This window comes from Dermochelys coriacea, chromosome 1, assembly GCF_009764565.3.
Source record: "Dermochelys coriacea isolate rDerCor1 chromosome 1, rDerCor1.pri.v4, whole genome shotgun sequence".
In the NCBI taxonomy this organism is placed as follows: Eukaryota; Metazoa; Chordata; order Testudines; family Dermochelyidae; genus Dermochelys; species Dermochelys coriacea.
The window spans coordinates 112487652-112501083 of NC_050068.2; the positions used below are offsets into that span (position 1 = coordinate 112487652).

The window sequence follows — 13432 nt, forward strand, 5'->3', positions numbered from 1 at the left end:
GAGGGAACATTCAAGGTAATGAGGCACTGGCAATTGATTTTTTTGTACAAGACACATTTACTGGTGCTTCTAAGGGTCAAAAAGAAGAATTTGCTCATATATTTGGAGAAGCCAATTAACAGGTAATTTCTATTTAAACTCTTTCAAGGGGGCAATAACTATAACAACACCTATTATGCTTTGTACAAATGTATACAAATGCAAACTTCTTACTTTTTCTTTTAATTTTTTTAGGGGAGACTGGAATTGGAAAATCAACCTTGATAGATACTTTGTTTAACACCACTTTTGATGACCGCATATCAACACATTTTCAACCAAATGTAAGACTCAGAGCTCAGACGTACGAACTCCAGGAAAGCAATGTTCGATTGAAATTGACCATTGTAAATACAGTGGGATTTGGTGACCAGATAAACAAAGAAGATAGGTTAGTGTTTCTTTGCGTGGTAAGAATTTGATTATGGAAAATAATCTTGTCTTGAACTGTGGAGTCTGAGTAGGCTTTTCAAGTTAGGTATGTGATTAAGAAAAATGTGTGGTACAAATTACATATGTACTCCAGATATTTAATTATACATTTTTCCACATAATTAATGGATTGTATTTTTTTCTTGTCAAGCAAATCATTTGAGAAATCAACATTTACTCTGCCCTCATGTGTTCATGGCTTTATAATGTGTTAGAAATTATATCAATAAAATATATAATAGTGATGGGCATTTTTTGAACTTTCATATAATTATACAGATAGTAAGTTACAGTATAATATGTTCTCTACAGAGTTGTGTTTTTAAGTTTCAGTGGGATTTACAAAACAATGTAAATTGAAAGAAAAATCATCTGGATTTTCTAAATGTAGGTATATTTGACGTTGAACAGCGTATTTAGAAGATGGAGCATTACACAGCTAGTGAGTGTAGTTTTCTTTTCTGTGAGTTCAGTTTGATGAATTTAAATATTCATAATTATTGAACTGATTTTCTTCAGACTTTTATTGGAATGACCAGTACTATGAAGCATTTTAAATAATAATTTGCATTATTTAAGAGCCAAGTAGTGTTGGGCATGGATGAAGGTTGTCCATTCACTTCCAGAACGTAAATTAACATTAAGGTTACGTTTTAGTCATGGGTATTTTTAGTAAAAGTCATGGACAGTTCACGGGCAGTAAACAAAAATTCATGTCCTGTGACCTGTCCATTACTTTTCACTCCAGACTAAAACTTGTGGGGGGAGGGGTACCCAGGGGAGCCGCTGGTGCTGGAGAAGGGCAGCCCGGATGCTAGTGGGGTGGGGGACAGGTGGTGGTGCGCAGCTTGGACCCCCGCAGGTGCTGGAGGGCGGGCAGGCAGTGGTGTGTGGCCCAGGACCCCCGCTGGTGCTGGGGAGGTGGGAGCATGGGTGGCAGGGCCAGCAGGCTCCGTACCTGTCTCCGCACCTCCCCCTCACCCCCAGCAGCAGCAGAGTTTGGGTTTGGCAGGGTATTGGGACACAGGATGGTGTGAGGCGGGCTGTGAGTGGCGCTTACCTGGGGGGCTCCCTGGAAGCGGAGACATCCCCCTCCCTCAGGTCCTAGGCAGAGGCGTGGCCAGGGAGCTCTGCATGCTGCCTCCGCCTGTAGGCACCACCTCCACAGCTCTCACCAGCTGCTGCAGAAGTCACGGAGATCATGGAAAGTCACAGAATCTGTGACTTTCGTGACAAACTCGCAGCCTTAATTAACATAGCATAGGATACCAACGAAAGAGTTTTCCTGCTAGTGACTTGCCTAGTCTTGCCCTTTCTTTGATGGATAATGTTTAGATTATAAAAATCTCAGATGCTGGTGTTAATGATGCGCAGTAAAATATTTCATATTGCAAGCAAGGCTGTCTTCTACCTCTTTCAAATTCACTTTCCATGTAATCAGTGCCTTTGAAATTTCGCCTCCCATGATTTGGTCTACACTCTGTGCAGCAACAGATACTCAGGACCTGCTGCTCTTATCTATACAATAACATGTTTTGAAGATATATTATGGATCATACAAAACAGGGCAAAGAAACTTTAAAATGTAGTTAAAATACAAATCAGATTCTCATTCTTTAGAGGATAAGTTCCTGCTCTCTTAAACACATTTACCAGTAATAAAGCTCCCCAAAACACAATACTGATCTCCAAAAGATATGAAAATATCATAATTATGAAAAGTGTCAGTCACATGCTATTTATAGTGATGATCTGTTATTTCCAAGATTGAATTGTGAGACTACAGAAATTATAGAAGTCCATTAAATGGATCAGTTAAGGATTTCATTGAAAAGCATAGCTGATACTCTGCTTTTCATCACCAATAGAGAAAAATTTGACTGTATCCTTCACCCATCCTGTGCTGCATTAGTTTCTTAGACTAGTATTCAGTAACTTTAGTTTTACATTGCGTAGACAGTTTGATCACTATGCATACATTTAATATCCTGTTCTAGCATATGACTTCTTGAGCTTCCAGTGTATATAGTTGATATGTAAAGCAATATACTCCTGGGGGAATTCTGCACCAAAAAATTAAAAATTTTGTGCAAAATTTAAAAATATTGTGTAAAATTCTGCAAATTTTATTTGTCAAAATAACACTATATAATCACACCAGTTTCAGTTATTTTGGTAATTTATTTCAAAATACCTGTCAGCAAGTATGTCTGTAACAATACAGACACACACAAAAATGCCCCTGGGAGTAGAGTTAAATAAGCCCCTATGACAACCCAGTTGCTCTTTCTCTACCCCCATCTACCCTCCCTCCCCAGCCCAGCTGGGGGGCCAGACACTCACAATCCCCCCCCCCCGCCCACCTGCAGGGCCCCCTCCAGCCAATACATTTGAACTCCCTCCTCCCCACAGCCCAACTGCGGGCCCCCTTGCCCAGACACCCCTTCTCCCCATTTCTCTCCCTCCCCCAGAGATCCAGAGGGAGAAACAACCTGATGCTCGGTCCCAGGCTTGTGTTGAGTTTCCTGTGCACCACTCTCTCTTTCCCTCAGGGCGTGCTGGGAACTTCAGCTGCCAGGAACTCTCTAGTTCCCTCTCACCAGTAATGTCTTCTATGTGCAAGCTGGGCTCTGCTGAGTCCAATGGTCCCTAATGGTAGCTAGCAGCACTGCAGCCTATTTCTGTGGGGGGAAAGGAAATTCTGCGTGCACAACATTCATTTCTGAAAATTCTTCATTGCACAGTGGCACAGACTTCCCCAAAGCATAAGCAATAGTATGCAGAAAAATATAACAGGGATTCCCTTTTTTAGTCCCTCTCTGTCTGAGAGAAACTAATCTTTGATTGCTAACACATCACATTTTTTTCCCCAGCTATCAGCCAATAGTGGATTACATAGATGCACAATTTGAGGCCTACCTCCAGGAAGAACTGAAAATTAAACGCTCCTTGTACAACTACCATGACACTCGCATCCATGTCTGCCTCTATTTTATTTCACCTACAGGTCATTCCCTTAAAACGCTTGACTTGTTAACCATGAAGAATCTTGACAGCAAGGTAAGATTGTTTGAAACCAGTTTAAATGAATGAATTTGTAAAGATTCCTATTTCTTGCAACATCTTGCTGCTCTTACAATTCTTTATTTGTGGTCTTTTTAATACTGTCACTTTTTAAAGTAAAGTCAACATATTATGTTGTCAAGAAATATCGCTTTTTTTGTTTGCTCATTGAAAGGGATGAGGGGGACTTCTGCATTAGGCAAAATTGTAAAAACATCTTACAATAATGAAAAATTCTGTGGCAGATTTCTTTGGACAAAATCTGTCTCTTTGTTGACAGAACCCTTCTACCTTGGATTCCTTCAGTGTCTAGTTCACCAGAGCAGTATTCCTGGAAGTCAATTGCTTCCATGTAGCCCGATCATAAACTTGGACAGGGGTCAGCTTCCATAGTACTATCCTCTTCTGCATCTGGTGTGTTTCCTTTTCTTTTTCTGTACCTCCTAGCTGGCGACTCTTGCTGCTGTCCTCATTCCATGTATCTCATGTTCCATACCCTGGGGAGATTATGCCTGAGGGATAATAGCCCTGCCATCTGGAATAGGGCCTGTGATTTGCTCTGGAATCCCACTCCCTCAAAATTCTCTATTTGTCTCAGCACTGTAGATCCTCTTCAAGATATGTCTTATCCTTATGGTCCATTAACTCGCTGGCCCTAGTGGTTAATGTGGGCTCAGCAGCCTGGGATTCAGAAGATTGTTGTTACTATTGTTTTTACTATAATGACTGGAGACACAAATCAGGGTTGGGAGCCCCACTGTGCTAAACACTATACAGACTTTGTAAAAGACAGTCCCTGTCCCAAAGAACACTCAGTCTTATTTAAGAAAAGATACAAGATGTGGGTGTCTGTCAGCCTAGGATGCTAGCTGACTGAACAGCTTGGACTGGAACTGCTCTGAAGATGTCCAGAAAACTGTGTTGGAAAGTAGATTAGTGTGGCTTTCCACTAGAAATCCCTCCTGTATGAAATGAAAGTGATTTTTCATATGCGCAAGACAGACGGTGTCTAATCCTTGCTAATTTTCTACTCCCTTTATTGTGGGCTGCCTGCTGCACCTTAAACAGTCTGGGCTCACCTTTAACTAGTGAAAGTATACCTGCCTATGACTTAGGCCGCATTTCACCACTGGGACAGGACTCTTCTAATTTCACAGCCGAGAAATTTTTAAAAGGTTTACCTTGTATATTTCCACCTCTTTGGTTTCCATCCCATAATGATATTTAAATGTGGTGCTTGCCCCAGGTAGTAGAACCACCTTTTCACCTTGCGTTTCACCTTGTGGTAATTATATCAGTTCAGCCTTGGGTATTCAGACACTAATGGCTGATTCACTGAATATGGTATTTCTTAAGATGGTATAACAACATGCCTTCCTCAAATTCCTATCAAAGGTGGTTTCTGATTTTAATTTAATTTGATTTTAATTCTATCTACTGGTATTTTTCCGAATGCTCCATTCACTGTAAAAAGAGGCCAGACCACATTGTTTGGATGTGAAGTGGCTATTTACTATCTGAACAGGACTAAACTGTACAGTAAAGCACTGAAGTTCCTGGTAGCACACAGGGATATTTTTGGGGATTAGCTAATTTTCACTCAGATTATCTAAGTGAATTAGATTCTGTATACTTTCTTCCTACGAATTAGTGAGTATTAAAATGATAGGTATTGGCGGACATTCAGGTGTAAGGTGACCTCTTCTGCTTGTCAGATATTTTTGTCACTGAAATATGAAATACTATTACCTGGAATTCGGTCTGTAATTTTGTACAGAATTATTTCCTGGATTTAGCTTCTAGATTAGATCTTCAATTTGGTAGAAGACTCCTACGTCATTGTTCAAATGAGACCTCTCAATCCCCACTTGAGTTTAAGGATGAATTATTGCTCATCACAGAGTGAATATCAGTACAAGCAGTAATCTTGGAGAACTGCAGTTATTGTAGTAAGGAAAACTAACAGTTTTTAAAACATTAAATGCTTTCAACTAGCTGGGTTGACTCTTTTTTTTTTTTTTTTTTTTTTAAATTTGTATAGTAGAAAAAGTTTTGATTGCAACTATTTTTTTTTGGAATATGGGAATATGTAAACAAAGTCAATGCTAACACACCTTTCCTAGTAGTAGTGTTTCATTATATCTGTAAAGCATTTTGAGATAGCTTGTATGAAAGATTATGTACATTTTCAAGATCTATTATATGATGGATGGTTCACTTCAAGGATTAAATTGGTGATTGAAAGTATTGCCTGATGCCTTTGGAACTCTCTGCCAGCACACCTAAAAATGCTCTAAAGTGAATCATCCTGTTGCGTGTTGCTGTAACTGTGATTTCTTTGCATGTACTGTGTATGATGTAGTAGTCTGTCTTGTGAGCTATGAAAAGAGATTTGTGTGTTTCCGTCATTAAGCAAGTAATCAATAAAGACAGTTGCAAAGTACTCCTCTTAGGAAGGAACAATCAGTTGCACAAAAGGGAAATGACTGCCTAGGAAGGAGTAGTGCAGAAAGAGATCTGGGGGTTGTAGTGGATCACAAGCTAAATATGAGTCAACAGTGTAACACTGTTGAGTAAAAAAGCAAACATAATTCTGTGATGTATTAGCAGGAGTGTTGTAATCAGGAAGTAATTCTTCCGCTCTACTCGGTGCTGATTAGGCCTCAGGTGGAGTATTGTGTTCAATTCTTAGTGCCACATTTCAGAAAAGATGTGGACAAATTGGAGAAAGTCCAGAGAAGAACACCAAAAATGATTAAAGATCTAGAAAATATGACCTGTGACGGAAGATAGAAAAAATTGGATTTGTTTAGTCTGGAGAAGAGAAGAGTGAAGGGGAACATAAGTTTTCAAGCACATAAAAGGTTGTTACAAGGAGGAGGGAGAAAAATTGTTCTCCTTAACCTCTGAGGATAGGACAAGACACAATAGGCTTAAATTGCAGCAAGGGTGGTCTAGGTTGGACATTAGGAAAAGCTTCATAACTGTTAGGGTGGGGTTAAGCACTGAAATATATTGCCTGGGAGGTTGTGGAATCTGCATCATTGGAGATTTTTAAGAGCAGATTAGACAAACACCTGTCAGGGATATTCTAGAAAATACTTAGTCCTGCCGTGCATGCAGGGATATGGACTAGATGACCTCTCGAGGGCTCTTCCTATGATTCTATGATTATATTTGCAGTTGGTAAGTGGCTTTGAACTTTATATCAACAATATATTTTAATGAGTTCTTATTTCATTTAGAAATAAATACCATTACAAAAATATGAATATAAAGTGGATGGAAACTTTTTTTATTTATTACTCTTTTTGGCACAGAACCTCTAGAATTTAAGGGTACATGAATTTTCTAGCTGTTTGTACTGATCATAGCATGCAAATTCACTCATTTGTAATTTGAAATTGTACTAATTGTACTAATGTGATATGTTACAAAACAGGTTTTCACTTGTCTTCATATTCAGGTGGTTTATCTAATGTTTTGAAAATCAGATATTTTCTTTTTCATGTCAGCAGAGCATTTCTGACAAAACACTTATATGAATTTCGCTTCTGATTGATTTGGGGTTACTTTTTAAAATGATAGAAAAATTAGGTCAGGATTTTGGTGATACTTTTTAATGGCAATTTTATAGACTTAAACAAAAAATTTGAAATGTTTGTAAAATATGTGTAACCTTCTGTGAGTTGGGTGCATATTTCTACCAGTGGTAGCTACAGTGTGAGGGGAAACACAAGAGTTGAGTAGCCCAACTCAAGTTCAGGAAACCTGAACTGAATTGAGAGGAAAAAAATTTGGTTTAAAATTAGTTACATCCAGAACGATTCCCCATCACGATCACCACGCCCTTTGAGACAATTCAGCACACAAATGTATTTTTGATTCATTTTTGCTAAAATATTTACAGTTCACTTTAAGTGAGAAAAATGACACGTGGCTTACTCTCACTTAACGTATTTGAAAGCTTGGCCTTCGGGATGTTCAGATTTACTGTGGGAATAAGGGGCTCATGGAGTTCAGTGTAGCAGAACATTTTGCTCCTTAAAATTAAGCAAAGATTATATATTTGAGAGTTCAGCACAAACACTGTTTTGGAGGAAGCTGCATATAGTACACTTAAGATCACCTGAAAAGTATGTGGCAGAAGTAAAAAGGCAAAGAAAGTCTTTGGAATTACTCATGGAGGTAAGGAACATAATTCATCAAAAATCCTTTGGCATTAGTGTAAGACGTTACTGACTTACATGGATACAATTTAAACCAGTGGTGGGCAACCTGCGGGCAGCATGCGGCCCATCAGAGTAAGCTGATTGCGAGCCGTGAGATATTTTGCGGAGGTTGACTGTGTACAGGCACAGTCCCCCGCAGCTCCCAGTGACTGCAGTTTGCCGTTCCCAGCCAATGGGAGCTGCGGGAAGCGGTGGCCCAGCCCGCCAAAGTCTGGGGAAGAATGTTTCTTCACGTGTTTGAGCTTCCTTTGTTTCCCTTCCTGCTTGATGACTCTGTTTACTGCTTAAGTACAAATTAAGCAGAGCACACATTCCTTTGTTTAGGACAGACCTGGTTGCCAACATCTGGCTGGAACATGTGGAACACCGTACAGAGGAATCTTAAACGTCACATGCAGTGTTGTCTCACATATTTTACCAGGGGACAATAATGACCAGCAAATTGAGTTTTCAAATGATACCTTACAAGGCATATTTTGTACAAAGATTATTACAATAGTGTGTATATATACAGGGGTACGTTCTGTCATAATTACTAAAAAAGGGCTTCATTTTCAACAGCACACTCACCATACAAAAATGGATATTGCAGAGAGAAAACTAGTAGAAGACAATGAAAATTATTTTCATTTGATTTTTTAGAAGTTTTGATTTGATTATCTAGGCACATATTTGGTAGTATAAAACCATTGCATTTCATATGTGAGATGTAAGACATTAAGCGGAAAAGGAACCAGTTGGTACCAACAAGCCTACAGTAGAACCTCAAGCTTTCAAGCTCCACAGAGCTCTTCCAGTCACAGAACTTGAAAGCTTGTCTCTTTCATCAACAGAAGTTAGTTCAATAAAAAATATTACCTCACCCACTTTGTCTCTCTCATTATGAATTAATGGCCTTCAGAAGCCATATTTGCTGGGGTTTTTTAAAAGTGTGTGTAAGTACATAATATGGAGCTGTTGGCCACACCTATTCGGTTGCCCTAAACTTCCAATTATAAAACTGTTTTTAGATGCTTTTACCTTTGCCAGACTTTAACCATGTGGACTGAAATTTTGCACACTGGGCATCTGATTCAGGGTTGCTGGGCATCTGTGTGTGTATGAGAGAGAGAGAGAGGGAGGGAGAGAAAAAACATCAGCCACATTGGATCAGCTGGTTCTGAGAATGAGGCCAAGGAAAATTACATTTAGCGCATGTTAAAAATTCTGATAACTGTTTGAGAATCTCTAGCATCCCTATGTTTTGCAGCAGAGACTTGAAATTTAGCATGAGGTTGGTTTTTGTATCAAGGATTTGCTTTTTGTTTTTCCTGTGAAAATCTGCCCACATTTAGCCAAGTGATAAAACTTTAAAAAATTAGAGTTTGCACATGCTCAGTAGAGACTTGCTTGAACTTGGTAGCTAAATTGTCCAAAGATTCCATCCATGCTGGTCATGCTGCAGCCTGCAGCTAAGCGGTACTTTCTTTGCAATTGCAGCTCTGGACTGCAGTAGGCTGGGCTGGGTCCAGGATCAGAAACAGAGAGCAGGGAGCCTGTCTCTCCTGTGCTCTCCATGACCCCCTTGCTGGCTCCCAGGCAACATGGAGTAGAAAATTACCTGGTGTGAATGCAGAGAAGGAAGAGGTGGGACCTGAGAGGAAGTATGGGCTATTGTCTGGAAGGGAAATGGAAGGTGTGTGGAGACTAGGGACCAGTGGGAAGACAGAGATCAGATGAGGAGTTGGGTGACAGACTTGTACTATCTGGACAAGAAGAATGAGACTGGAAACCAGTGTGGGGGAGAGAGGCAGATATGATCAAGCCAGGTGCTGTAGGAGAACTGGGACTAGTTGGCCAAAGAAACTGGGACAAGAATGTGAGGTGGCCACTGAGATTAGAGGAAGAGCTAAGGGAGAAAGACTGGGACTATAATCCGGGTGGGGGTGACTCCGTGCTGGTGGGATGAGATGAGGAGCTGAGAGAAGGAGAACTGGGACTTACTGTGCAAGGAGACTGGGAGTGGGGGGAGACTGGAACTGGGATGGAGAGTCCAGAGTCAATGGCTTGTTGGGCAAGGAGACTGGGAATGGAATCAGAAGCCTGAGGCATGGAGATTGGGACTAGCTAGATGAGAAGAATGGGACTGGGATGAGGAGCCAGAGATGGGAAAGGGACAAACTGGATGGTACATGGCAGAAGGGCCAAATTTGGGGGGAATTGGCAGAAGAGGCTCTGCCAAATAGAGTGCACTCTTCTCCTGAGCCTGGAATGGAAGATTCTTGTGTCTCGCCATTCCTATGCTGTTAGCAAACATCTTTGAAACGGACTGGCAAAATGCCCCATCTCTATTTAGTGCTGGTCCGCTTAGAAGATGACAACCTACTATTGCTATCAGTTACTCCATTAGTTCAAGTGGCTGAGGTCTGTGTGGTGGATCTAAAGATTCCAAACATGCTGATGTGGGTTTCAATTTGATGTCTCATAATGGAGTTTGTTTATCCAAGTTTTTTTAATAAGAAAAAAAAACTAAGAAATTATGTACAAAATACCATAAGTTACAAGCACATTGTTTGCAAAGTCAAGCTCTCGAAACTTAGGAAATGCCAGAGTTAATCTTGCCTGTGCAGTCTTAATTTGTTCCCCCTTGTGCATATGATTTTATGATTCAGACTATGATTTTGGTAGGGATGTTTTTAGAAAGTTTCACAGCAGAGGTGTGTGGGGAAAAAACAGTAAATCATGGGAAAAATCGCCAAATATAGTTTTCACTTTATCAGTATATACAAGAGTATAATGGGGCTGCTAAAAAGTATGACCCAGTAGGGGTGTTGGAGAGCAAGCTAACCCCACAGTGGCAGCTCCTGTCCCATAAGCTTGGGGCTTGTGACCTGGCGCATGGGGTCATAGTGTCACTTAAGTTTGGCTCATCTGATCCTCTGTCTTCATCTGTAGAAGGCCACATGAGCCAGACACGAATTGCGCCGTGACCCTGTGCATCAGGTTGTTAACATCACTCCGATTGGGGACCTAATCAGATGTGTTTTTTACAGCCATTTCCAGGATTTCACAATCTCTGTGACAAAATCATGACAATATCATATACTAATTAGGATAGTCTCATTCAGTGCACAGAATAGAGAATGATCATTTAATGAGTCGGTATTCAATACAGTAACTCCTCACTTAAAGTCATCCTGGTTAACGTTGTTTCATTGTTACGTTGCTGATCAATTAGTGAACATTCTCGTTTAAAGTTGCACAAAGCTCCCTTATAACGTTGTTTGGCAGCCACCTGCTTTGTCCGCTGCTTGCAAAAAGAGCAGCCCTTCGCAGCTAGTTGGTGGGGGCTTGGAATCAGGGTAGACTGGCAGCCCCCCATTAGCTCCCCACTCTCCTCTAAGTTCCCTGTTTGGCAGCTGCCCAGCAGGCTATCAATTGCTGGCAGTTCAGCTGTCCCTCCCCCCACTGCCATATGCTGCTCCTGCCCTTTGCCTTGGAGCTGCTCCCTAAGCCTCCTGCTTGCTGTGTGTGTGTGGGGTGGGGGGGTGGAGGCTAATGTCAGGATGTCTCCCTCCACCTGCTCCTGCCTCCGCTTATCCTGTCTCTACAGAGCAGGAGGGGACACGACTGGGCTCAGGATGGAGAGAGCCTGGTGGCAGCAGCTGATATCTCAACTTGCTGATCTACTGTCCGCAGTGTACTTAGAGTGGGGTCAACCTACTTAAAGGGGCAGTGCACGTCTCTCTCTCTCCCACTCACTCATACACACACACACAAAAAGAAAAGGAGTACTTGTGGCACCTTAGAGACTAACAAATTTATTAGAGCATAAGCTTTCGTGAGCTACAGCTCACTTCATCGGATGCATCCGATGAAGTGAGCTGTAGCTCACGAAAGCTTATGCTCTAATAAATTTGTTAGTCTCTAAGGTGCCACAAGTACTCCTTTTCTTTTTGCGAATACAGACTAACACGGCTGCTACTCTGAAACACACACACAGTGTGTGTGTCTCTGCCTCTGTCTGCCATGCTGTCTCCCCTCCCTCCATTTGTGCTGCCTTGTAGGGTGTGAGGCTACATTAACAACAATTTGTTAACCCTTGAGGGCTGGTTCATCATTTAGTAGTAAGGCGTTCCCTGGGAAATATTCCACCCTCTGACTTCACCACCTCAACCAAGCTTCACAATCATCATTGCTGTGGATAGTATTAAATTTTTTGTTTAAAACTTATTGTGTGTGTGTGTGTGTGTGTGTGTGTGTGTGTGTGTGTGTGTGTGTGTGTGTGTGTGTGTAAAATTTTTTGTTTAAAACTTGTGTGTGTGTTTGTTTTATTTTTATATATTATATATATGTCTTTTGACTTGTGAAAAAATTTTCCCTGGAACCTAACCCCCCTATTTATATTAATTCTTATGGGGAAATTGGATTCGCTTAACATCGTTTCACTTAAAGTCGCATTTTTCAGAAACATAACTACAACATTAAGCGAGGAGTTACTGTATTTTGTTTTCACCTCATTGTTCAATGTATGGCCCCAGGCCTCCTTACTTACCGCAAACTTTTCAGACCTTGCTCTAAATCCAGCATTATTAATTTCCTCATGGGCTTGTCTATGGTGCTCATCACTATAATATCTGAGTGCTTCACAGACAATTTATCTTTATAACACCCAGGTGAGATAAGGGGCTTTTTCCCCCATTTGGAGATGGGGAATTGAAGTGCAGAGAAATTAAGGTTAAAAATTATCAACTAATTTTGGGTGTCCAGTCTGACACTTGGGATCTGATTATTCAGAGTACATAGCATTATATATCACTTTAAATGTTCAAAGCACTGTTCCCATTGACTTCAGTTCACTCGGCACTTCTGCAAATCAGACCACAGGGTCTCAAGTTGGGCCCCAGAAAATGAGGGAAACATTTAGTGACCTCTTGTGAAAAATTTGGTTTAAGTGATTCAACTAGCCTTACATAGTAACTGTGTGGCAAAGGCAGCAATAGAACCAGCGGGCAGCATTCAAGTGCCTTAACTATGAGATCATCTTTTATCTTCCCTCAGTCCCTTGCCTCGTTGTCTACACACCTTCCAGCTTCTGCAGAAAATGAGGCAGTACCTTCCTTTACAACACAACCCTGATTCATCCCTAGAGCAGGTCCATCTTACATACTGAATGAGGCAGGGGTCCTGTGGAAGAAATGGTATGTGATCATGTAATTAAAGACTGCATCATAATGTATATGCATGGGGGGACAAATTAAGGAATCACACACAGGTAACTTTAATTCTGACATTTCCTAACTTTTGAGTTCTCAGTTTTGCCACCTCAGTGTTTTTAATTTTTTCTGCCTTATAAAATATGTTCCACAACCATCAGTATAAATCTCATGCTTTTCCTATAAATTAAATATTAAATTGACAAGAAGGCTTTATGTAGTGGGGTAGCTGTGTTGGTCCTCGGAAATTGGAGAGAAAACATGGGTGAGGTAATATGTCTTACTGAACCAACTTTAGTTGGTGAGAGACAAGTTTTCAAGCTACTGCTTCTTGAGTGCTTGAGTTCTTGAGCAGCAGAGTGCTGCTTCTTGCCTCTCTAAAAAGGTTTTATGATTGGCAGTGCAACGTGCTATATTGAGAAATCTGATTTGGCAATGACTGGAAATCTCCTCTGATGTATGATGGCTGGC

At 40.8% G+C, this 13432-nt stretch overlaps 1 protein-coding gene across 5 annotated transcripts in view; it reads left to right on the forward strand.

Moving 5' to 3' along the window:
* SEPTIN10 (septin 10) overlaps positions 1-13432 on the forward strand; it is a 48544-nt gene that overhangs the window by 9965 nt on the left and 25147 nt on the right. For all 5 annotated transcript variants that reach the window (XR_005294113.2, XM_038410881.2, XM_043508752.1 and 2 more), the window contains exons 3-4: positions 235-430; positions 3345-3531. Coding sequence is in view for 4 of the 5 variants with exons in the window: in XM_038410881.2 (XP_038266809.1) it covers positions 235-430; positions 3345-3531 (383 nt within the window). In the remaining variant the exon portion in view is untranslated. The remainder of the gene's footprint in view (positions 1-234; positions 431-3344; positions 3532-13432) is intronic.